The sequence below is a fragment of the Erythranthe guttata genome, chromosome 8 (assembly GCF_056151865.1).
Source record: "Erythranthe guttata isolate IM_541 chromosome 8, IM_541, whole genome shotgun sequence".
NCBI classification, from domain to species: Eukaryota; Viridiplantae; Streptophyta; class Magnoliopsida; order Lamiales; family Phrymaceae; genus Erythranthe; species Erythranthe guttata.
The window spans coordinates 16221040-16246190 of NC_142540.1; the positions used below are offsets into that span (position 1 = coordinate 16221040).

The 25151-nt window shown below is 37.8% G+C and overlaps 5 protein-coding genes and 1 long non-coding RNA gene across 6 annotated transcripts; 4 read left to right on the forward strand and 2 right to left on the reverse strand.

Annotated features, from left to right (window-relative positions):
• The first annotated feature begins 4550 nt into the window (after positions 1 to 4550).
• On the forward strand, positions 4551 to 7291 carry LOC148768623 (uncharacterized). Its single transcript, XM_088821997.1, has one exon. The coding sequence runs from the start codon at positions 4683 to 4685 to the stop codon at positions 7185 to 7187; it is 2505 nt and encodes an 834-aa protein (XP_088678123.1). The 5' UTR covers positions 4551 to 4682; the 3' UTR covers positions 7188 to 7291.
• A 1618-nt stretch (positions 7292 to 8909) lies between these two features.
• LOC105951308 (transcription termination factor MTEF18, mitochondrial) lies at positions 8910 to 11036 on the reverse strand. Its single transcript, XM_012974717.2, has one exon. It carries the CDS (start codon positions 10936 to 10938, stop codon positions 9166 to 9168), a length of 1773 nt encoding a protein of 590 aa, XP_012830171.2. The 5' UTR covers positions 10939 to 11036; the 3' UTR covers positions 8910 to 9165.
• Positions 11037 to 11341: 305 nt separating this feature from the next.
• On the reverse strand, positions 11342 to 12846 carry LOC105951527 (putative aspartyl protease At4g16563). The gene has a single exon (XM_088821998.1). The coding sequence runs from the start codon at positions 12839 to 12841 to the stop codon at positions 11399 to 11401; it is 1443 nt and encodes a 480-aa protein (XP_088678124.1). The 5' UTR covers positions 12842 to 12846; the 3' UTR covers positions 11342 to 11398.
• Positions 12847 to 19757: 6911 nt separating this feature from the next.
• LOC105953854 (uncharacterized) lies at positions 19758 to 21488 on the forward strand. The gene is made up of 3 exons (XM_088821298.1): positions 19758 to 20595; positions 20707 to 21154; positions 21287 to 21488. The coding sequence occupies exons 1-3, from the start codon at positions 19758 to 19760 to the stop codon at positions 21486 to 21488; spliced, it is 1488 nt and encodes a 495-aa protein (XP_088677424.1).
• A 404-nt stretch (positions 21489 to 21892) lies between these two features.
• On the forward strand, positions 21893 to 24119 carry LOC148768624 (uncharacterized). The gene is made up of 2 exons (XM_088821299.1): positions 21893 to 23764; positions 23949 to 24119. Exons 1-2 carry the CDS (start codon positions 21893 to 21895, stop codon positions 24117 to 24119), a joined length of 2043 nt encoding a protein of 680 aa, XP_088677425.1.
• A 79-nt stretch (positions 24120 to 24198) lies between these two features.
• Positions 24199 to 24823, forward strand: LOC148768625 (uncharacterized). Its single transcript, XR_016032874.1, has 3 exons — positions 24199 to 24515; positions 24604 to 24678; positions 24766 to 24823. It is a non-coding gene; the product is annotated as an uncharacterized LOC148768625 (long non-coding RNA).
• Positions 24824 to 25151: the final 328 nt, after the last annotated feature.

Here is a 25151-nt window from a genome sequence, read left to right on the forward strand (position 1 = left end):
TTTGAATTACTCAACAACTACACTGGAAAACACATACAGGAAAAAATCCATGTAGTATATAAAAAACACATACTAAAAAAAAACAGGCAACACACGAAAAAAACACACTGGAAAAAATACATACTGCACCAAAAACACACATTAAAAAGAAAATACGCACAACATCTAAAACACACATTGAATTACACAACAAATACAATGGAAAACACTCACTGGAAAAAAAATCACGCAGTACATCAAAACCACACTTACAAAAAACGTGCACTACACATCGAAAACACTCACTTAGAAACAAAGCACAGGACACAAAAAACACACAATGAGAAATAAAACATGCACTACGTCGAAAACATACACTGAATTACACAATAATTACAATACAAAATAAACACCTGAAAAAAAACCACGCACTGAACCAAAAACTCATACTTCAAAAAAACACGCACTACACCAAAAAACACATTGAATAAAATGCAATACACCGTGAAACACACTATGGAAATTGAGTGTACTTCTTTTGTAATTGAGCGTGCGTTTTTTATGTAGTCTGTATTTTACACAAGAAGTACATTGAATTTCTAGTGTGTGTTTCACGGTGTAGTGAATTTTATTCAATGTGTTTTGGTGTAGTGCGTGTTTTTTTGAAGTGCGTGTTTGTGGTGAAGTATGCGGTTTTTTTTCGCTTTGAATTACTCAAGAACGACACTGGAAAACGAATACTGGAAGAAAATCCACGCAGTACATCAAAAATACATACTGTAAAAAAACATGTACCACACCAAAAACACACATTGGAAAAAATACATACTGCACCAAAAACACATATTAAAATTAAAATACGCACAACATCTAAATCACACACTGAATTACACGACAAATATACTGGAAACCACCTACTGGAAAAAAAATCACGCAGTACATCAAAATCACACAGATAAAAAACACGCACTACACACTGTAAACACTCTCTTAGAAACAAAACACACTACACCAAAAACACATAATGAAAAATAAAACACGCACTACATCGAAAACATACACTGAATTGCACAATAATTACATACAAAATAAACACACAAAAAAAAACCACGCACTAAACCAAAAATTCATACTTCAAAAAAACACGTAATACACCAATAAACCCATTGAATAAAATGCACTACACCGTGAAACACACACTGGATATTGAGTGTACTTCTTTTGTAATTGAGCGTGCGTTTTTTATGTAGTCTGTGTTTTACACAAGAAGTACACTGAATTTCCAGTGTGTGTTTCACGGTGTAGTGAATTTTATTCAATGTGTGTTTTGGTGTAGTGCGTGTTTTTTTTTGAAGTGCGTGTTTTTGGTGTAGTGTGCGGTTTTTTTTTGCTTTGAATTATTCAGAAGCTACACTGGAAAACAAATACTGAAAGAAAATCCACGCAGTACATCAAAAACACATACTGAAAAGAAACACGTACCACACCAAAAACACACATTGGAAAAATACACAGTGCACCAAAAACACATATTAAAAATAAAATACGCACAACCTCTAAAACACACATTGAATTACAGAACAAATATACTGGAAACCACTCACTGGAAAAAAAATCACGCAGTACATCAAAACCACATTGACAAAAAACACGCACTACACAGCGTAAACACTCACTTAGAAACAAAACACACTACACCAAAAACACACAATGAAAAATAAAGCACGCACTACATCAAAAACATGCACTGACTTACACAATAATAAACAACCGAAAAAAACCACGCACTAAACCAAAATCTCATAGTTCAAAAAAAGACGCACTACACCAAAAAACACATTGAATAAAATGCACTACACCGTGAAACATACACTGGAAATTTAGTGTACTTATTTTGTAATTGAGCGTGCGTTTGTTATGTAGTATGTGTTTTACACAAGAAGTACACTGAATTTCTATTGTGTGTTTGACGGTGTAGTGAATTTTATTCAATGTGTGTTTTGGTGTACTGCGTGTTTTTTTGAAGAGCGTGTAGTTGGTGTAGTGTACGGTTTTTTTGGCTTTGAATTACTCAAGAACTACATTCGAAAACAAATACTGGAAAAAAATCCACGCAGTACATTAAAAACACATACTGAAAAAAAACACGGGACACACCAAAAACACACACTGGAAAAAAATACATACTGCACCAAAAACACACATTAAAAATAAAATACGCACAACATCTAAAACACACATTGAATTACACAACAAATACACTGGAAAACACTCATTAGAAAAAAAAATTAGGCAGTACATCAAAACCACACTGGCAAAAAACACGCACTACACAACGTAAACACTCACTTTGAAACAAAACACACTACACCAAAAACACACAATGAAAAATAAAACACGCACTACATCGAAAACATACTGAATTACACAATAATAACAATACAAAATAAACACCCGAAAAAAAACCACGCACTAAACCAAAAACTCATACTTCAAAAAACCACCCACTACGCAAAAAAACACATTGAATAAAATGCACTAAACCGTGAAACACACACTGGAAATTGAGTGTACTTCTTTTGTAATTGAGTGTGCGTTTGTTATGTAGTTTGTGTTTTACACAAGAAGTACACTTAATTTCCAGTGTGTGTTTGACGGTGTAGTGAATTTTATTCAATGTGTGTTTTGGTGTAGTGCGTGTTGTTTTGAAGTGCGTGTTTTTGGTGTAGTGTGCGGTTTTTTCGCTTTGAATTTCTCAACAACTACATTGGAAAAAATCCACGCAATACATCAAAAACACATACTTAAAAAAAACAGGCAACACACGAAAAAAAAACACTGGAAAAAATACATACTGCACCAAAAACACACACTAAAAATAAAACGCACAACATCTAAAGCACACATTGAAGTACACATCAAATACACTGGAAAATACTCACTGGAAAAAAAATCACGCAGTACATCAAAACCACACTTACAAAAAACACGCACTACACACCATAACCACTCACATAGAAACAAAACACACTACACCAAAAACACACAATGAAAACTAAAACACGCACTACATCGAAAACATACACTAAATTACACAATAATTAGAAAACAAAATAAACACCCGAAAAGAACCACGCACTAAACCAAATATTCATACTTCAAAAAAACATGCAGTACACTAATAAACACATTGAATAAAATGCACTACACCGTGAAACACACACTGGAAATTCAGTGTACTTCTTTTATAATTGAGTGTGCGTTTTTTATATAGTCTGTGTTTTACACAAGAAGTAAACTGAATTTCCAGTGTGTGTTTCACAGTGTTGTAAATTTTATTCCATGTGTGTTTTGGTGTATTTTTTTTTTTTTGAAGTGCGTGTTTTTGGTGTAGTGTGCTTTTTTTTTCGCTTTGAATTACTCATGAACTACACTGGAAAACAAATACTTGAAGAAAATCCACGCAGTACACCAAAAACAGATACTGAAAAAAAACACGTACCACACCAAAAACACACATTGGAAAAAATACATACTACACCAAAAACACATATAAAAATAAAATACGCACAACATCTAAAACACACATTGAATTACACAAAAAATAGACTGGAAAACACTCATTGGAAAAAAAATCACACGGTATATCAAAACCACATTGACAAAAAACACGCACTACACACCGTAAACACTCACTTAGAAACAAAATACACTACACCAAAAACACACAATGAAAAATAAAACACGCACTACATCGAAAACATACACCGAATTACACAATCATTACAATACAAAATAAACACCCCAAAAAAAACAACGCATTAAACCAAAAACTCATACTTCAAAAAAACACGCACTACACCGAAAAACACATTAAATAAAATGCAATACACCGTGAAACATACACTGGAAATTGAGTGTACTTCTTTTGTAATTGAGTGTGCGTTTTTTATGTAGTCTTTGTTTTACACAAGAAATACACTGAATTTCAAGCGTGTGTTTGACGGTGTAGTGAATTTTATTCAATGTGTGATTTAGTGTAGTGCGTGTTTTTTGGAAGTGCGTGTTTTTTGGTGGAGTGTGCAATTTTTTAATGCTTTGAATTACTCAAGAACTACACTGGAAAACAAATACTGAAATAAAATCCACGCATACATCCAGGGCCGGCCCTGGTGCAGTGCAAGTGGGGCAGCTGCCCAGGGCCCATTATCCTGGGGGGCCCATAATTTTTTTTTTTTAATATATATATGCCTAAACAATTTTGAAGTTGGAAATAGAGGAGGGGCCCAAAATTGATTTCAGCCCAAATTTCAGCCCAAACCACGAAAAAAAATAAAAAAATAAAAAAAATAAAAAATAAAAAAGAGAAAGAGACGTTGAAGGGTTTACTGGTGAGAGACCCAAATTTATTTCTTTTTCTTTCCTGCTTAGGGCTTCTACATAGGACTTCTTCAAATTTCTCCATTAATCTTGATTCTTGAGCAATATAATTGTTCAATTCCAACAAACTATCAACTCCTCCAAGGGCATAAGGCATGGGTCAAGATTATTGAGAAGAATTTGCTAATATCAGGTTTTATCCTTCTTTGTTAACTGTTGAATTTTCTTTTTTTTTTTTAGTTTCTTATTTTTGAACTTGGTTGTTGTTTGGGCGTTATTGGCTTGCTTGTTGCAATAAATTTATTGAATCATATATTATAATCATGAAACAACTCTCTGGATTTCAAAAACGAGAAAAAAAGAAAAACGAAGAAGAGGAGGATAAACGTTTAAGAGATTCAATTAAAAAACTTTGGAGTAAGAAGTTCAATGTCACGGTAGAAAATTCAACTCATAATCGAGAGAATGAAAACAATTTGAGTGAAGAATTTTTTGAGAGTGAAAATAATGTGAATGAAGAACTTTTAGAAAATCAAAATAATTCTAATGAAGATGTTAATGAGAATGAAAATGATGTGAATGAAGAACCAAGTTATCTTTTGAATATTTATGACCCAAGAACTTGGGATGGTCTAGATAAAAAAATGAGAGATTTGCTTGTAGAAAATGGTCCTAAAAGAGATGAAAATTTCAAGTTTCCCATGGATAAAGAATCTAGACGTTTTTCCTATACATATTATGTTCAAATGTTACCAAATGGTGAGACTCGCGATAGAAAATGGTTGGTCTACTCAAAGGAGTTAGATAAAGTTTTTTGTTTTTGTTGTAAGTTGTTTAAAGTTATGAACACCAAAAGTACTTTAGCAACCGATGGAGTGAATGATTGGAAACATTTAGGTGCCAAGTTGAAACAACATGACAATAGCGTAGAGCACCTTACTAATTTAAGAGCTTGTGTTGAACTACAAATGAGATTGAACAAAAATAGCACAATTGATAAAGAATTACAAGAACAAATTAAAAGCAATACAAAACATTGGAAGCATGTTATGTTGAGAATAATTGCCGTTGTTAAATGTCTTGCTACGCATAATTTGGCATTTCGTGGTACACATGAAAAAATTTACGAAGATGGCAATGGCAATTTTTTGGGCATACTTGAAATGATTGCGGAATTTGATCCTATAATGCAAGAACATTTTCGACTAATTCGAGAAAAAAAAATTCATTATCATTTTCTTAGTCATAAGATTCAAAATGAGTTGATGTGTTGCTTAGCCTCAAAAGTCAAAGAAGCAATAATTAAAAAAATTAAAGAGGCAAAGTATTTTTCGGTAATTCTTGATTGTACACCGGATGCAAGTCACAAAGAACAAATGACTCTTATAATAAGATGTGTAGACATGTCAAATTCTCCAATTAAAATTGAAGAATATTTTTTAGAGTTTTTGAATGTTGAAGATACAACTGGTTTGGGACTTTTCAATGAATTGCAAGTTATTTTACAATCTTTAGAACTTGATATTGATAATGTGAGGGGGCAAGGCTATGATAATGGCTCTAATATGAAAGGTAAACATCAAGGTGTGCAAAAAAGATTGCTTGATATTAATTCTAGAGCATTTTATATGCCATGTGGTTCTCATTGTCTCAATTTAGTTGTTTGTGATATGGCAAATTCTTGTGTTAGAGCAAAATCATTTTTTGGAGCATGTCAATGCATATACAACGTATTTGCTAATTCTACAAAGAGATGGAATGTTTTGCTTGAGTATGTTGATGAATTAACTTTGAAATCACTGTCTACAACAAGATGGGAAAGTCATATTGAATCTGTAAAAGCAATAAAAACTCAAGCCTCTAAAATTAGAGAAGCTTTGTTTAAGTTGGTAGAAATCAGTGAGGATGCGAAATTAAGTAGAGATGCCGAAACTTTAGCATCCGGTGAACTTTCAAGTTTCGAATTTATTTTAAGTTTGGTGATTTGGCATGATATTTTGCATAAAATTAACTTAGTCAGCAAAAAAATACAATCCGAGGACATGCGTCTTGACATTGCTGTAAAACAATTGGCCGGACTTCTTTCATTTTTTGAATTATATAGAGAAAACGGGTTTGCTTCTACCATAATTGAGGCAAAAAACATAGCTTACAAACTAGAAGTTGAACCTCTTTTTCATGAGAAACGTAAAATTTGTAGAAAAAGAAACTTCGATGAGGTTTCTAATAATGAAAGAGAAAATCAATCTGCCGAAGAATGTTTTAGAATTGATTATTTTCTTTTTATTGTAGATATTGCTATAGGTCAATTGAAGAGCAGGTTTGAACAATTGCAATACTTTGAATCTATATTTGGTTTCTTATTTGATGTTACGAAATTGATTTCATTGGATGATGGTGATTTGATGAATGCTTGTGTGAAACTTGAAAATGCTTTGAAACATGGTGATGCTTCTGATATTGATGCAAAATGTTTATGTTCAGAATTAGAAGTGTTACGAGTGATGTTACCGAATGAATCATGTGATAGAAGTAAGCCATGGGCCGCTATTCAAATATTAGAGTTTGTAAAAAAGATGGATATGTTTCCACATGTCATGATTGCTTATAGAATATTGTTGACGATACCCGTAACTGTAGCATCTGCCGAGAGAAGCTTTTCAAAATTGAAATTATTAAAATCCTACTTGCGTACCACAATGACCCAAGGTAGAATGAATGCGTTAGCAATTTTATCTATTGAAAAAGATATGTTGGAAAATATTCAATATGATGATATCATTGATGATTTTGCCTCTAAATGTGCAACTCGAAGACATCTTCTATGATTCATCTAACTACTGGTTTATTCTTGTAGGTAATTGGCTACTTGAAGGACAAAATGGTGGCTCTTCGGCTATAAAATTTTAGTTTATAGAAGATAAATAGTTAGTAGATGAACCTTTTCTTTTTTTTGTTTTTTGTAATGATAAACGATTGGGTACTCTTTTTCGTTAATTTATTTTATTAGGGGCACATTTTGTCGTGTTCGCCCAGGGCATTCAGAACTGCAGGGCCGGCCCTGCATACATCAAAAACACATACTGGAAAATAACACGTACCACACCAAAAACACACATTGGAAAAAATACATACTTCACCAAAAACACATATTAAAATTAAAATACGCTCAACATCTAAAACACACATTGAATTACACAACAAATACACTGGAAATCACCTACTGGAAAAAAAGTCACGCAGTACATCAAAACCACACTGACAAAAAACACGCACTACACACCGTAAACACTCACTTAGAAACAAAACACACTACACCAAAAACACACAATGAAAACTAAAACACGCACTACATCGAAAACATACACTAAATTACACAATAATTAGAAAACAAAATAAACACCCGAAAAGAACCACGCACTAAACCAAAAATTCATACTTCAAAAAAACATGCAGTACACAAAAAAACACATTAAAAATACGTACTGCACCAAAAACACACATTAAAGATAAAATACGCACAACATCTAAAACACACATTGAATTACACAACAAATACACTGGAAAACACTCATTGGAAAAAAAACCACGCAGTACATAAAAATCACACTGACAAAAAATACGCACTACACACCGTAAACACTCACTTAGAAACAAAACACACTACACCAAAAACACACAATCAAAAATAAAACACGCACTACATCGAAAACATACACCGAATTACACAATAATTACAATACAAAATAAACACCCGAAAAAAAACCACGAACTAGACCAAAAACCCATACTTCAAAAAAACAATCACTACATCATAACGCACATTGAATAAAATGCACTACACCGTGATACACACACTGGAAATTGAGTATACTTCTTTTGTAATTGAGCGTGCATTTTTTATGTAGTCTGTGTTTTACACAAGAAGTACACTGAATTTTCAGTGTGTGTTTCACGGTGTAGTGAATTTTATTCCATGTGTGTTTTGGTGTAGTGCGTGTTTTTTTGAAGTGCGTGTTTTTGGAGTAGTGTGCGGTTTTTTTTTTTGCTTTGAATTATTCAAAAACTACACTGGAAAACAAATACTGAAAGAAAATTCACGCAGTACATCAAAAACACATACTGAAAAGAAACACGTACCACACCAAAAACATACATTGGAAAAAATACATACTGGAGTGTTAATGCTGATACTAATGAATTTTGAGGAGGGCAAACAAATCCTAAAAAGTTTTTTATAGTAGGCAGGTGGGTGGGGAAATTGACATTCCATTCCATTCATTTTGACTCTTCTAACCTGCATTGCACGGGCATTCAAAAAAAAAAAAACCTGCATTGCACGGCTTTCTTTATTGAATTAATTAAAATATTAAATACAAATGGGGCCAAGGCCCAACCGTAAGTTTGTGAAATGACATAAAGCCCCAGCCCGATAACAAAATTTACCTTTTTATCCTTTTCAGCAAATTTAGAGATTTATGACAAGAGTCCATCTGTTGTGAATGAAAAAAGTCATGAGAAGAAACTTGTGCTAAATATTGAACACCTCCTCAGACAAGCAACTCTTATTATTAGCTAGCTGTTACTGTTACTAACATCTAACACCTAATTCCAATTTCCAACTATCAATAATATATTTCTTCATTTACAGCTTATTATCAATGCTACTAACACTCTGTAAATGGTAAATGATCATCAAACAGTATCCCACCAAATCAAACGTGGCGTGCCTTTCGATTCCGAATCCCTTGTAAATTGTAAGCATAAGAAGGCCATCTCACCTTTCTCCAAATCAAATCATACTAATCATTCTTCCAGAGTAAACATCTTCTTAAAATTTTCCCACACCTCTGGACCTTCCGGATGCATATTCACAAAATATTTCACAAATCGTACATCCGAAGAAGCAACAAGTGTGCTCACTGACAACATAGGTTTAGCAGCACCTTTCTCCCTAAGCCATGCGTACATTGATAATCTTGCACTAATTCTCTCCATATCATAACAAAGATAAGTTGGAAACGACACTATAGACTCCACAGGGTATCCCAAGTAATTTCTCAAGCACTCGATTTTCCTCTCAAGAATATCTTTCGTCTGATTTAAAACTGTCGGAGCCTGTTTCACCATACTCGATACTTGATTGAAATCCAAACCAGCCCCCACCAAACAATCAAACCTCTCCTGCAATTGATCTCCTCTCCCTCGGAACCGTTTCAGTGCTTTCACCATATCTTCTGAATTCTCTACATAACCAATTCTCATTAAAAAATCAATCTTTTCCACAAAATTGTTTGGATTCCTTGCAGCCACATACTCGGCGTTACAACTCTTCAACTTAAAAGCCAAGTTGAAAAACGCTGACGGATCCTTTTTTATAGTCTCGCACAAACTATGCTTATCGCCACTGAATTTCCTCAACACAGTCTTCGGTCCTTTCAGAGAGTGTGAGCCCAAAATTTCAATGTGGCTACACAGAATCTGGGCTATATATTCGGTTTCCATACCTATCTCAAATAGAAAATGCAATGCTTTCCAAAAGTTCTTTGCGGACTTAGGTGATAGAATCTGTGGGTTCTTCAATACCAAACCATAAACCTCGTGCATTTTAAGGCCCAACTTAAGCAAAGCACCAACCACTACGTACACTTGTTTCCCAGATCCTTCAAACAATAATGCGGTGTCGTTCCTCAACAATGCCCCCATCTCTTCATCACTATAACCTACTTCCTCAAGAAAACACAATGTATCTAGTATTCTATTCCAATTGTACGTGTTTTTGCTAGATATATACCCTCCAATCCAGTGGCTACTAAACCCCAGTGCTTTTAATTTTTCAAGAATCCCTACAAAGGCGTTGTTTATTTCGCCCTCCAAAAGCAGAGGACTGCAAGTTACAAGCTTTATCACGGTCGATCTACCCAAACCTAATCGTTCGTACGCCCTCAATTTCATATCCAAAACCCCAACTCCATACTTGAAGATTTCATTCACTTCCTTGTACATTCTTCCTATCTTACTCCGAGGTACACCGTAGTCACTAAGCGTATGATAGTTATCGAGTAAGACTTGATCATCATGCAAAAATATCAGCCCTCGTGGAAGAAGGGATGCAAATTCGGGTGGTTCCAATCCCAAACTTTCGAAAAATGGCTCAAACTCATTGATGGGATGGTACCTGAAGAACTTTGTCAATGCTCTAGATATATCTTGGTCTTTTTCAACCTTTGAAATAAGGTAACCAAGAAAGCAAGGTGAGTTCTTGCTTATGTGCTCGGAATCGAGGAAGCTCAATCCTCTGGTGCAATGCAGATAATCGAAAAGGGCAGCTTGCGCATCAGTTTTGGCAACGCGCGGAGTTCCGTCGACGGAGTTGGTAATTGACAGCTGAGCTGAGGATTTAGGCATGAAAAGATTGGGATTTTTTATCGGAGATCCCAAACAATGGAAGAATCGAAATGGAGGGGGGGTGTGAGAAATGGTGGAATTCTTGTCACTAACACATCGGTACAAGAAGAGGTTGTTGAACTGCAAAATCATTTTTGAAAATTTACTAGTGCTTATTTTTCGAATCAACATGGAGAAATCTGGAGACCAGCTCAATAAACCCAAAATCGAAAACAAAGAAAATCTGAGGTAAAAATCAAAAATAACATTTTTGTGTTTCTTTAATTTCTGAAAATTTGGGGTTTAGGGTTTTTGGAGTTGATTTTTTTTGGTGGGCCCAATATAATATATTTGGTTTATATAGGCCCAACATCAAAACTGGACCTTTATGGTTAAGTAAGCCCAATCAATGTATTTACATAAATAATTCAACAATTCAAATATGTATTGTTTCATACTTGTTTCATGCACACACCTGAAACTTAATACATGCATTTACTAATTAGGTAAAGTAGAAGAATTACTTCATTTCAAATTATGATCACAAAACACGACAAAATGAAAGATATATAATATCCAAATTGATAAAGCCACACACACACGTACTCCTCCAGGCTGGAGGTAATTTATATATATAATTATATAAATTTAATTAAAGTGCAGGGAAATTAGCACAATCAGCAACCTGAAATCCAATCCTCTCCTTGTCCAAATCATACACAACTTCAACATTCTGCTGCTGGAAGCTTCCGAAAACCCCAGCTGGACCGTAGTACCTATCATCATCATCATCCATACTCTGAAAAAGCAAACACTTGGCCACACTATAGTTACTCGGTGCTCCCATTGCATAGAAAGAATTCCCCTGTGGCAATGTAATACTCACATTATTCAAGAAATGGAAACTGATTAAAGGAAGTTCATCTTCATCACCTAAAATATTATTGCTCTTGCATGGGATTCTATAACAAAGATCAAATCCCGACCGTTCCTCCACTTCTGTAGCCCGAGGGTAATTTATTACCGACTCGAGTATCGAGAGAAGCTGTGAGTAAAACGGCTCTGGTAGATGAGTGTAAGTTGTACCAGAGTCTATAATCATGCCACCATTGCCAAATGAATCGAACTCTCTCAAAGTTACTTGTGGTGCAGTACTGACATTTCCTACAGTTACTGCCTCTAGACCAATGTAGTAGTAATTTGGGTACATAATTGGACTTTTCAACATTGGGGTGAACTGCATGTACTCTTTAGAGGATATTGCTAGGTCACCCACAACTAAAGGGCTTGAAATATTAGGGTTGTTTGCATATTTGAAAGGCAAGAAGCAATGGGAGAAACCCTTGTGCAAAAACCCTAATTGAGAGGGGAGTGATAGAGGGCCTTTTCCGAACCCCGCAATCCCTATAGGTTCTCTATATGTTGAACCAACACAGCCAAAACAGAATCTTGGAATATCCCTACTTATAGAATTAGTAGTTGCATGGACTCGAAGAGTATCCCTAGTGAGAGTTCCGGCCACAACTCCTTCACCATAAGTGTAAGCAAATGGAGGGCATGGCCTATAACACGTGGATCGAAGTAGGGTGGTCAAAGAGCAACCTGCAATAGTGCAAGTATCGAAGGAGTTATCGGAGCTGTGTATGTCAGTGCAAAAGGGACTCGAACAAGAATCCCTTAGAGAAGAGGAGGAATGGGAAGGAGAGAAACTAATACTAGCGGTTAGCAGCTTGTTGTTTTTATAGTCGTTGCAATCTATGCAATCGAAGGATAGGTTACCACAGGGGACCCACGTAAGGTCACTTCCGGTGTCTAGATAGACTTGGATGATTTGTGGGGGTGTCCCTAAATTGAGGGATATGATGTAACCATCTCTAACTTCTTTGAGTGGCTCGGTCATATGATCGGCATAATTTGATGGTCTTTTTGAGGTGGTTTTCGGGGTGGGGATTGTTGTTGTTGTAGTACTGGAATAAGTTAAGGCCAAGACAAGAGAAGATGAGTGATGATGATCATGAGTATATAATATTTGTGTTGCATGGACGAACTTATCAAAGATAATTAAGGTGGTAGCAACTAGAAGAAACAAGCTCATGTGAAACCTGGTTGTACTGCACAAGGACATGATCGATGACTTTGATTTTGCAATTAAGTATATGAAATATGAAGATATATATGTTTCAACACACAAATGAATGAATGTACTTATAGAACATGCATGCTAATTATTATAATGGTTGATGATATTAAAGAAAAAAATTTATTAATTGGTGAAGAATTATATTAGGGCTCCAGAACAGTAACAGATGTTGAAATGATATTTAATTGATAATAATCCAAAAGAAGAGTAAACTATTAGATATATAATAGACATCATTTAATATTTAATTAACACCGATAATGCATGTATAAATATACATCAGATAATGCATGTATAAATATATATATCAGCATGATAGAAAGAAAAAAAGCAGAATAATAATTGATTGCGAGTTGCGACAGAGAGAGGAAAACGAGATTATTGGTGTACGTATATGGATTGGTGGGATTTGCTTAATGTAGAAAGGTGGACACGCGGCATTCCCTGTATGGATGATAACTAATTAGCTTCCATCAAACTGAAATGAAAACCAGTTACTTTATGGTTAATAATGATGTGTGATTGATTAAATGGGCTTTAAGATATAGATGATGTGTGATTAATTAAAGGAGCTTTAAGATATAGGTGTTTGGTGATTAGAATTAAATAACAAATCAAATTAAACATTTGCTGTATACATCCTTTATAAATTTCATTTTAAAAATACCCCTCATACTCAAACAATAAAATATTTGCACCAAGTAATATTTAAACTGTATTTATCATTTTTATTCTGCATTTAATATTTTAATTTTTGCATCTAACATTTTTGTTATTATTCTTTTTCTTAGAATATGTTTTTTCTTTTCTGCATTTTCCTATTTTTTTCACAATTATAAAAATCTATTTTTTTTTCCTTTTTTCTACATAATATTGAAATTATGGTTTTTTTAAATTTTTTTCGGCCATACTCATCTATTGAAAACCGTAGGAAAGCCGTAGTAGACCGTAGTCACGTATAGACAACCGTAGAAAGTTAATATTCTTAAAACTCTAACTCCTCCTTTCAACCATAGCCGTCAGACACCATAGACACCCAATAGACACCCACAGACATATGTAGACATGAAATCGAAAAAAATTTAGATCTACCCCACTAAACCATAGATCTCTTCTACCAAACCTAGATCCACGATGTTAGCGTCACACACGTCGCTAAAGATGCTACAAACCCCACCCACGCTATCGTTGCCATCCCTCCCCCCCCACCCACATATCGTTGCGCCACCGACACCATCCCCCAAGCGCCGGCGCCCAGTGAGTGCCCTCCTCATGCCCAACGGCGCATCACCGCACCAACGCATCCCCTCTAGAGCAGCCGCCGCCATCGCAACCCCCCCCCCCCCCCCCCCCACATGCCGCCACTGCCTCCATCATCATTGCCACCACTTGCCCTCAAACCATGCATTGGAGTGGTGAAGAGAGAGAACTTGAGCTCGAGAAAAATAACTCAAACGAGAGAGATAGACGTATCCAGAGAGCGAGACAAAGAGAGAAAGAGAAGAACAAAAGAGGAACAGTAGATTTGAGAAATAAAGGTGAATATGTGGTTGTAAGATTTAGGTGTAAAGGCAAGATAGGGATAAAAAAAATTAAGGATGTGAGTCATATATTATTTTAAACTAAGGATTTAATTCAAAATAAAATTTAGATTTGTCATTTATTTCAAATTAGATTTGAAATGAGGGTCTCATAGTATATTACCCCTTGATTAAATTAGTTATATTTAAACAAAGATTAAGAAAAGATTAAAGGTAAAGAGCATCAAACTCGTTCTAGCAAGTGCTCGCCACGAGCAATGCACGTGTAGTTGCACCTCGCAAACTATTCATCATTAGGTTTATTGTTTGATCTGTGAAAATACTATTCTGCACCGAAACTCTTATTATATGTTTATTGAAATGTTCTATATTTATTTAATTAATTGTTTTGGTTTTTGCTTCCATTTTTCTTAAAATTAAAGAATGTATTAATCTCTTTTGTTTATCTTAAGAATGTATAAAACCCCACCTTTAATCCCCTCCAAGCTTAGCTAATCAGTGACTTCTTTTGCGTCATCATTTCATTACAACACACAAGAAAGTGAAACTAAAGTATACATCATTTTGGATATAATTTATTTCCAAATAATGAACCAATAGAAAAATTAGATTGTGATGTAATTGTCAGATGTATAATTATCGTTTCATGTTTAATTAATTAGTTAGTACAAAAACCTAAAGCCTAATTGCAGAGTCTCAACAGAACCATAATAATTAAACAGGAAGTTAAGTTGCTGATGTGGCCATGACATAAATCCTCAAAATTATTAATCACTTGAAAAGTAGATTGGCATCTCTCTCTCTCTCTCTCTCAGAAATGAAATGTTGCTTTTTGCTATTTCTGGAAAAAGTAAATAGCATTATAATACAGACATGATTAAAAATAAGAGTTAATTATTAGCAGGTAGTACTGGAATTAAAAGCAAGCATAGCATATAATATTATGATCGAATTAAAAAAAACCCCACGAATTAATTGAATTAAATTTGTACTTACAATACTAGTTTAAGGTGAAAGGTATTTCGGAAATATTAAGATAGTAGTTGTATATGGGAAGATAGATGACGCTAACATCCGAGAATCGAAAAATCTGCAACTGACTTTGTCTGCACTTGTTTTTGTCGATAATTGGATTATTAGATCAAAGTAGAGCATTAATCAATTTACATTGTTCTTCGTCCAAAGTTTAATTGTCCCTTTTGGCCGCATAATTAACTTCTTTTAATTAATTAGCTAGGACGACGCATGCATTAAGCCACCACCAACTGGCTATATATATATATATATGGAGTATTATAATAATTAATCACATCTTTTAATAATTTATTAACTTAAGAATATTTTAATCAAAACAAACATACCGATCGATCATATAATTATGCAAAATATATCAAAGTTATAAGTCCTCTAATTAATTGAGTTGTTTTTGTAATATGTTCAAATAACAACATAACATGGTGGTGTTTGGTGACAGACATGAAAGAAAGGAAAGGAAAGGAAAGAAGAAACAAGAATTGCACACACACACACACTCAAAGAAGAAGAAGAGGGTATATGCTTTTTTAAGATGTTGATCTCCAGTTAGCTAGTATACTTTTGTACCTATCTCATGAAATAATTCATTGACATTAGTTGCTGTCTTTGCAGAAGTTTCCATGAAGAAAAGGATTGTAATGGAATATTAAATGAGGGGTTAAAATAATGAATAAATAGTTTTTTGGACGTTCTACCAATTTTACACACACTACAGTTTTTTGTAATTTTGATCGTGAAATAGATTCTTGGACGTTGCACCAATTTTACCTAAATTATGTGTACTAGTGTACAGTTTTTTGTGATTTAATTTGATCGTGAAATAGTTTTTTGGACATTCTATCAATATTAACTAAAACCTGTGTACTATAATATACAGTTTTTTGTGATTTTGATCGTGAAAGTTTTTTTTTGACGTTCCACGAATTTTACCCAAAATATGTGTACTATACGTACAGTTTTTGGTGATTTTTATCGTGAAAAAAATTTTGCGATGTTCAACCAATTTTACCCAAAATTTGTGTACTATAGTATACAGTTTTTGGTGATTTTGATCGTGAAATAGTTTTTTGGACGTTCCACCAATTTTACTCAAAATCTGTGTACTATGGTATATACAGTTTTTGGTGATTTTGATTTTGAAAAAGTTTTTTGGACGTTCCACCAATTTTATCCAAAATCTACGTACTATATAGCGTACAATTTTAGGTGATTTTAATCGTAAAAATATTTTTTAGCCGTTCCACCAATTTTATCCAAAATCTATTTACTATAGCATACATTTTTTTTATCATGAAATAGTTTTTTGGACGTTTCACAAATTTTACCCAAAATATGAGTACTATAATAAACATTTTTTTTTTAATTTTGTCTCATTATACAAAAAATATTTAAACAATTTTTAGATGAACTTTTCATTTGCTACTTATGAATTGAAATTCTCTATACTATATAATTGTGCGTTAAAAAATATTAAAAAAGATTTGAACATTTCTTTGATTTTTAGTTAAAAACATGTGCTATAGTATACGATTTTTTGTAATTTTGTCTGAGTATTCAAAAATTAATTAAACAATTTTTAGATGAACTTTTTCTTTGTTACTTATGAATTAAAATAATCTATACTATATAATTGTACGTTAAAAATACTAAAAAATATTTGAACACTTCATCGATTTTTAGCAAAAAAAAACGTGTGCTACAGTAGATTTTTTGTAATTTTGTTTTGAGTGTTCAAAAATTAGTTAAACTATTTTAAGATGACGACCGTATACGAAACAGAACAGCTAACATGAGGACCAGAGATTGCAAAGTGAAGAATGAGCGGTGATTTGTTTTTCGAGCAAGAATTACAGATAATCCGGAAGAAACGAATTTTACGATTAAGAAAAATAGAGGATTTAGAAGAGAATAGAGAAAAAATTGAGAAAAAGAAAAACAAGTTTAGCGTTGATACTATCTCTTGTTCCCGCTGGATGGAGGCCATGAAGAATTGATTTGTATTTGTATTTGTATGTAATCTCTCTCTCTCTCTCTCTCTCTCTCTCTCTCACACGTTTGACTGATTTTGGTTTGACTGATTTTGGGCTTTTCAGTTACGGTCCAATGGGCCCACTGAATATTGGTCCAATGGACTTAATAATTATATCTTCCATTCAAAAGCCTGCTATGTAATTATAATTCTTCAACTCGATCTCATCATCAGGTTTTCAACATTCACTCACTTCTCAACATTCAACATTCCCAATTCCAAAAATTGCATCAGTGGTTCATACAATTGGGCTTTATTAATTCAACTTTATTAATTAATTAATTAATTAATTGCCACTAAATACTACGTATCAGAGTGTGTGTGTGTGTGTGTGTGTTATGGGCAATTAATTGGGCATGCATGCATGGAATGAAAAGTGCAGTAGGAGACATTGAGTGAGGAACAATTCTTAGTTGTCATAAAAATCCTATTTCGGATCTCTCTTCTTTGACTCAGATCCATTCCTATTAAACTATTTCGTATTAAAAAAATCAAAAAAAAAAAAAAAAAGAATAATAAGATAATGAGAAGCGCACGATACAAAGAATGAAGTAGTAATATAATAAGGTGTGGTGGCAGTAAAGGATTGGGCCACAGATAATTAGCGAATGATCGATAAGATTAAGGCCGAGAGGAGGAGGAGGAGGGAGGGCCTACCATTCTATTTCAAACCAAATACTGTCTCTCACGTTGGTCAAACAAACGCCTTCTTCCTCCCACTTTTCCTTTTTTTTTTTTGCGGGCTCCACCATTTCTCTATATTAAATAAGTATAACCTTCTTTTTTTTTTTCTTCTTAAAAATTAAATATATATACATAATCAAATATTTCATTTCCCCTCTAAAATGGCTAATTCAAAATCAAATCAAAACTCCCTCCCCCTCGTGCGGGACTCGATTTATTTTCAAGAATGACAATATTGCCCTGGCCACAGCTTATTGGACTTTTCTAGGATTATTTTAATAAGTTAAAAGAGAAACAAATATACCATTATGGACAGATATTGATATACCTAAATGGGCCGGCCCAATGGGCCCTCAAAGTTACTTACTAATTAGGCCCACTACACGAAAGCCCAAACACCTTCAAAGTAAGGCTTGGGCCCAACAAAGTAAGTCCAACCTAATTACCGATATATAAATAGATGTTTTATTCATTTGTAAAGGTACGTTCTCATATTTGACAATTCACCTCGAGTTTTATTCTCTCTACGATCCGTACATCTGACTTGAGCGTCGGAGGGGTTTCCGCCGGATCAACCCCCGGCTTAGTTCACGTGTGCTCTTTTCGTAGGGACCTCAGGAGCATCGAATTGACTAGCTACTGATCAGCTTTGCTCTCCCAGCTCGTTTTCTACATTATCCTAGGTGAGCTAAACTTTAGCATCATCATTTTGGCGCCGTCTGTGGGAACGATGCAAACCAGATCACGTAGCCAACAAGATCCTCTTGAGGCGTCAGCTCGGAGAGAAAATGACACAGCAAATAACCTCCCAGTCCGTGGAGGATCTGGCATACCACCTCCTCCACGCGCCGCGGAACAACTTCCTCCACGTGCTACGGAGCCAGCTCCTACACGTGCTGCAGATCCACCTCGCGAGGTTTAGGTGATCCATCCTCGGGACCCACCACTCGCCGATCCACCACTCCCTGCCCCTCGAACGGTTCAAATAACCGAGGACGCGCTCCAACGCATAATAGCGGAAGCTTCTACTCGCGCCGCCATGGAGGCCGTAACTCAATATATCGCCACGATGGGAGAAAACGCTCCCAATGCGATACCAGCGCAAGCTCCACCTATAGTGCCACCTGTGGCCCCACCGCCAATCCAGAATCAAATAAGTGTCTCCTCCTCTACGTCGGACCCACGGTCCCGAGTGCAGCTATCTACTAATCACAGAGGAGCACAGCCTAGGCAACAACGTCGGCGCTCACCCCTCCGGGGGAACGCATCACCACCTAGAGTCCCTCTCTTTAATGAGGGAGAAGGCGAGGTAAACAGCCGAATGTCTCGCCAAAACCTTTTCTCTCAACCAAATAATCAAATGGGTGAGAGAATGCCTCTCCCAACGAGACGCAGTCCCTTCACCATAGATATTCTCAATGAGGTATTACCTCAAGGAGTAAAGATCTCAGGGTTACCTCAATTTGAAGGGACCACCGACCCACAGGAACATATAGAGAAATTCAGTGCCATGGCGGATTTATATGGCCCAACAGATGCTGCGATGTGCAAAATGTTCCGCACCACTCTCTCCAAGAGGGCAATGAATTGGTTCAACTCCCTACCCATAGGGTCCATTGACACATTTGCTCGGTTGTCGACCCGGTTCACCAACCAATTCGTCATCAACAAACAATATGCCAAGACCCCAGCTCATCTTTTCTCTGTAGTACAGAGAGATAACGAAACGCTCCGAAACTACATTAAGCGTTTCGTAGAGGCCGTCCACGAAGTCCCCAGTGTGGGGCAAGACATGCTTTCCGGGATTATGCAGCAGAACTTGAAACCTGGTAGATTCAAAGAATCTATCGCCGGAAGACCCCCAGGCAACTTAGAGGAGTTGCTGAATCGAGCCGAAAAATACGTCCGGATAGAGGAAGCCTCTACCCATGCTCCTCCTAAAAGAAAAAGGAAAGATGACCGTCAGGACAATAGGAGGCGCGATGATCGACGTCCACCACTACCACCTCAAGGCCAACCCTCTTCCTCCTACAATAGGTTCACTCCGCTAAACGCTCGCCTCACGGAAATCCTTCACGTGATAGAGCAGAAAGGTTTAGCAGAACCTCCACGTCCTATGCAGCCAAACGCAAAGCGAGAAAAATCGGATCGTTATTGTCGATTCCATAAGGACAGAGGGCATACTACGGAAGAGTGTGCACAACTCAAAATGGCGATTGAGAGGCTGATCAAACAGGGTCATTTAGGCGAATACATCGATAAGCCGCGAAATAAACGCCGTGATGATCCTCCACGCCGAGATAACAATCGAGATCAACAACAAAGACGAGAAGATGGGAGTCACCGACGTGACCTAGATAACAATGATAACCAGCCTACCCGGGGAATCATCTCCTTCATCTCCGGAGGACCGGCGGGGGGCGATTCACAGAATGCAAGACGCACACTCGCTCGATCAGCGCGCATGAATCAAGAACGCGCTTCTCCATCCGAACGCATATATCAAATACGAAGACCTGATCACAGCATAGTCTTCAACTCCTCCGACCTCGAAGGTCCAGATGAAGACCATGTCGATGCATTGGTAATAACAACAACGGTGGCCAACTTCTTGGTCAAGAAGATATTAGTGGACGGTGGAAGCTCAGCTGACATCATGTACCTCCACGCTTTTAAGCAGCTGGGCATAGATAATGCCCGGTTTAATCCCGTCTCCACACCCCTGAAAGGATTCACAGGGGAAGGCATTTTATCCATGGGAGAGATAGAGTTGCCCGTCTCTTTAGGGGAAGACCCTTGTCGAATCACCAAGCTGATCAAATTCCTCATCGTCGACAAGCCATCTCCCTACAACATCATCTTAGGAAGGCCAGCCATCCATACATTCAAGTCCGTACCTTCCTCCTACCATCAGAAGTGGAAATTCCCTACTCCCTATGGAATGGGAGAGATACTTGGAGACAGACGTCTCGCCCGAGAGTGCTATGCAAGGGCCCTACGATAACCCTCCAAGAAGCCTAAACCACCCGGAAGGGGAGACGACACCCAAAAATCCGACAAACGGAAGTGGGTCAATGCGATCATTGAGGACAATAAAGAAATCCTCATCAGTGTACCAGACGATAGCATCAAGCTAGCAGCTGTTGAAGAGCTTAAGCTCATAGAGCTCACCCCTGGAGATAGCTCCAAACTCCTACGCATTGGATCCGATTTAGACCCTGAGATCGAGAAGCATTTAGTTAAATTCTTGCGGCACAATGGAGATGGTTCGCTTGGAAAGCCCAAGATTTGTCGGACATTCCCCCTCAGGTAGCCCTACATCGGCTCAACGTCGACAAGAGGTTGAAGCCAGTCAAACAGAGGAAACGGACATTTGGTCCCGAGCGCAACAAGCATATCAAAGCGGAAGTGGCAAAACTCCTTGAGGCGGGCCACATACGACCAGTTCAATATCATGAATGGTTGTCGAACGTAGTACTCGTTCCCAAACCCGGGGGCAAGTGGAGACTATGCGTAGACTTCACCGACCTCAACAAAGCTTGTCCTAAGGATCCTTTTCCTCTACCTAGAATCGATCAACTCATCGATTCGACCTCAGGATGCGAGCTCCTCAGCTTCCTCGATGCATACCAAGGGTATAACCAAATCTTACTTGCGCCAGAAGATCAAGAGAGGGCTAGTTTCATCACTGACCAAGGCATCTACTGCTATCAAGTCATGCCCTTCGGGTTGAAAAACGCGGGAGCCACCTACCAGCGTCTAGTGAACAAAATGTTCGCAGATCAGATCGGTAAAAATATGGAGGTGTACATCAACGACATGCTCGTCCAAAGTGTTAAGGTCTCGGACCACCTAACGGATCTGGATCAGTGTTTCGCCACCCTGCGAAAATATAAGATGAAGCTCAACCCCCTCAAATGTTCATTCGGGGTTCGGGGAGGCAAATTTTTGGGATATATGATTTCGCAGCGAGGAATCGAAGCTAACCCCGCGAAAATCGAAGCAATCACCTCCATGGCTCCGCCAACGTCGATCAAGAAAGTTCAACAGCTCAACGGCTGTTTGGCATCCCTTAACAGATTCATTTCAAGATCAGCGGACAAGGCTCTCCCCTTTTTCAAGATTTTAAGGGGAGGAAAAAAGTTCGAGTGGGATGAGGCATGTCAAAAGGCCTTCACAGAGTTAAAGTCATACTTAGCATCCCCACCCCTGCTCACAAAACCTCAGCCCGGAGACACCCTCCTACTATACCTAGTTACCTCAGCTAATGCCGTCAGCGCAGTCCTCATCCGAGATGGGGAAAATAGCCACCAACCCATATACTACATAAGTCGCGCACTCCAAGGAGCCGAACAACGCTACACCAACATGGAGAAACTCGCTCTCGCCCTCATCAACGCAGCTCGGAAGCTTCGACCGTACTTCCAGTCACATCAAGTGGTGGTTCTCACAAATTATCCCCTGAAACAAATACTAAGAAGTCCCGAAACATCCGGGCGATTAGCAAAATGGGCGATAGAGCTAAGTGAATATGGAGTGGAGTTCAAACCCCGCCCAGCTATCAAAGCGCAAATATTGGCTGATTTTTTAGTCGAAATGACCGGTGTAGAAGAAAGCACCTCTCTACTTACTTGGTCAATAAGCATCGATGGGTCTTCCACTGCCACAGGAGGTGGAGCGGGTATCGTCCTAACAAACCCCGACGGAGACGAATTCGAATATGCGCAGCGATTCGAATTCACAGCCTCAAACAACGTTGCCGAATACGAAGCACTGATAGCGGGAATCCGCCTCGCCCTAGCAGCCGGAGCGCACAAGCTCCTAATCCAAAGCGACTCTCAGCTTGTCGTCAATCAAATACTCGGAATTTACGAGGCTAAAGAAGACACCATGGCGAAATATTTAGCTCTCGCACACACTCTCTTATCTAAATTCGAGAGCTACGAGATAAGACAAGTACCTCGCTCCAATAACGTCCACGCTGACAAATTGGCTAGGCTGGGAAGCTCCATGGCTAGCATCGGAAGTCGGAAGGTGACGCTCCTCACCTCACGTCAGCCGGAGATAACTTCACCCACTGAAGTACAGTACACAGAAGAGGATGAACCATGTTGGTTCACTCCAATCCTGAAGTATCTCAAGAAGGGAGAACTCCCAACAGATCCCAACGAAGCACGAAAGTTAAAGACGAGAGCCGCCCGTTTCATCATAGTGGGAGAAGAATTATACAAACGAGGGTTCTCATTCCCCTACCTCAAGTGCCTCGACCCAACCACAGCGGATTACGTACTTAGAGAAGTACATGAAGGCATATGCGGCAATCACTTGAGCGGGAGGACCTTAGCTCTCAAACTACTGAGGCAAGGATACTATTGGCCAACGATGCATGAAGACACGAAGAAGTTGGTTCGGAAGTGTAAGCCTTGCCAAGAGCATGCAAATATTCCTCACCTGCCAGCGGCGTTAATGCAACCAATTGACAGCCCCATCCCTTTCGCCCAATGGGGGATGGATCTAGTTGGACCATTCCCACCCGCCACAGGAGGACGCAAATACCTCATTGTAGCAGTGGACTACTTCACCAAATGGGTGGAGGCTGAACCCTTAGCACGCATCCGAGAAGAAGAAGTTATCCAATTTCTATGGAAAAACATCGTGTGCCGCTTCGGAATCCCACGTTCCATCATCTCGGATAATGGGACCCAATTCTGCGGTGACAAAGTAAAAAATTGGTGCCTCGGCCTAAACATCAAGCAGTTCTTCACATCCATAGCAAATCCACAAGCTAACGGCCAGACGGAGGTCACGAATCGCACTATACTCCAACACCTTAAGACAAGGCTTGGAAGTGCCAAAGGGAAGTGGGTGGACGAATTGCCTAACGCGCTATGGGCATATCGCACAACCCCACGAGCAGCAACAGGAGAATCGCCCTTCAATCTAGTTTTCGGAACAGAGGCTATCGCACCCGTCGAAATCGGAGAACCATCTTGGCGAATCACCAACTATGATCCAAAAGCTAATGAGGAGGCTATGCGGGGAAGCCTCGACCTCGTAGATGAATTACGTGAAGTCGCATACATCCGGCAACAGATGTATAAATCACGCATGGCTAAGGCATATAACTCAAAGGTCCGCCCTCGCTCCTTTCAAGTTGGAGATTTAGTCCTCCGAAAAGCTGAAGCCTCTCACCCCATCGGTAAGCTCGACCCAAAGTGGGAAGGACCGTATAAAATCACCAAAGTCGTCAACACCGGAGCATATCGCCTCGAGAACACTGACGGACACCCTATACCCAGAACTTGGAATATAGGGAACCTCAAACGGTTCTACGCCTAAGGTATACATCTACCTTACTTCAGATCAGTTGAGATCATCACCCATATTTCTTCTATAGGAAAATTACTCATGAATTGCCACCCATGCAGGCTCCACGACCTTCCACGTCAATTGTCTTGTAAAGCTGCTTGTACATGGTTGGAAATTTGACACCACATAACGAGGTACGTGAACGTCCCACCTAAACTGGTGGGCTAGTAATTTTTACTTACATCAGCGAGTCATAATTACATCCCATCATCTTCTTACAGGTTGAGAACCTATTACGGGAGGATGCATATTACTCAATCAATGCCCCAAAGAGCGAAGATACTCCATACCACATCGTCAAGGGTAATTATTATACATCCACTAGAATTCAGCACACGGATGATCTTATTTACTCTCACTAACATGAAAAAGTAATTCCACTAACAGGCGTGATAGCATAGCAACCCGCAGCAATTCACGAGTTCATTTCATATCTTGGAGGGCGAGAAAGAAAAATCAACCCCCGTAGTAGGGTACGTGAAAGAGCAATAAACATCACCATAGCTTCAATTACTAAATCATCAATACAAGTGATTAAATAAATTCTCTTCTTCTCAATCTTACTTGACAGGCATAAAGACGCCAAAAGAAGTCAATCTACCATCAG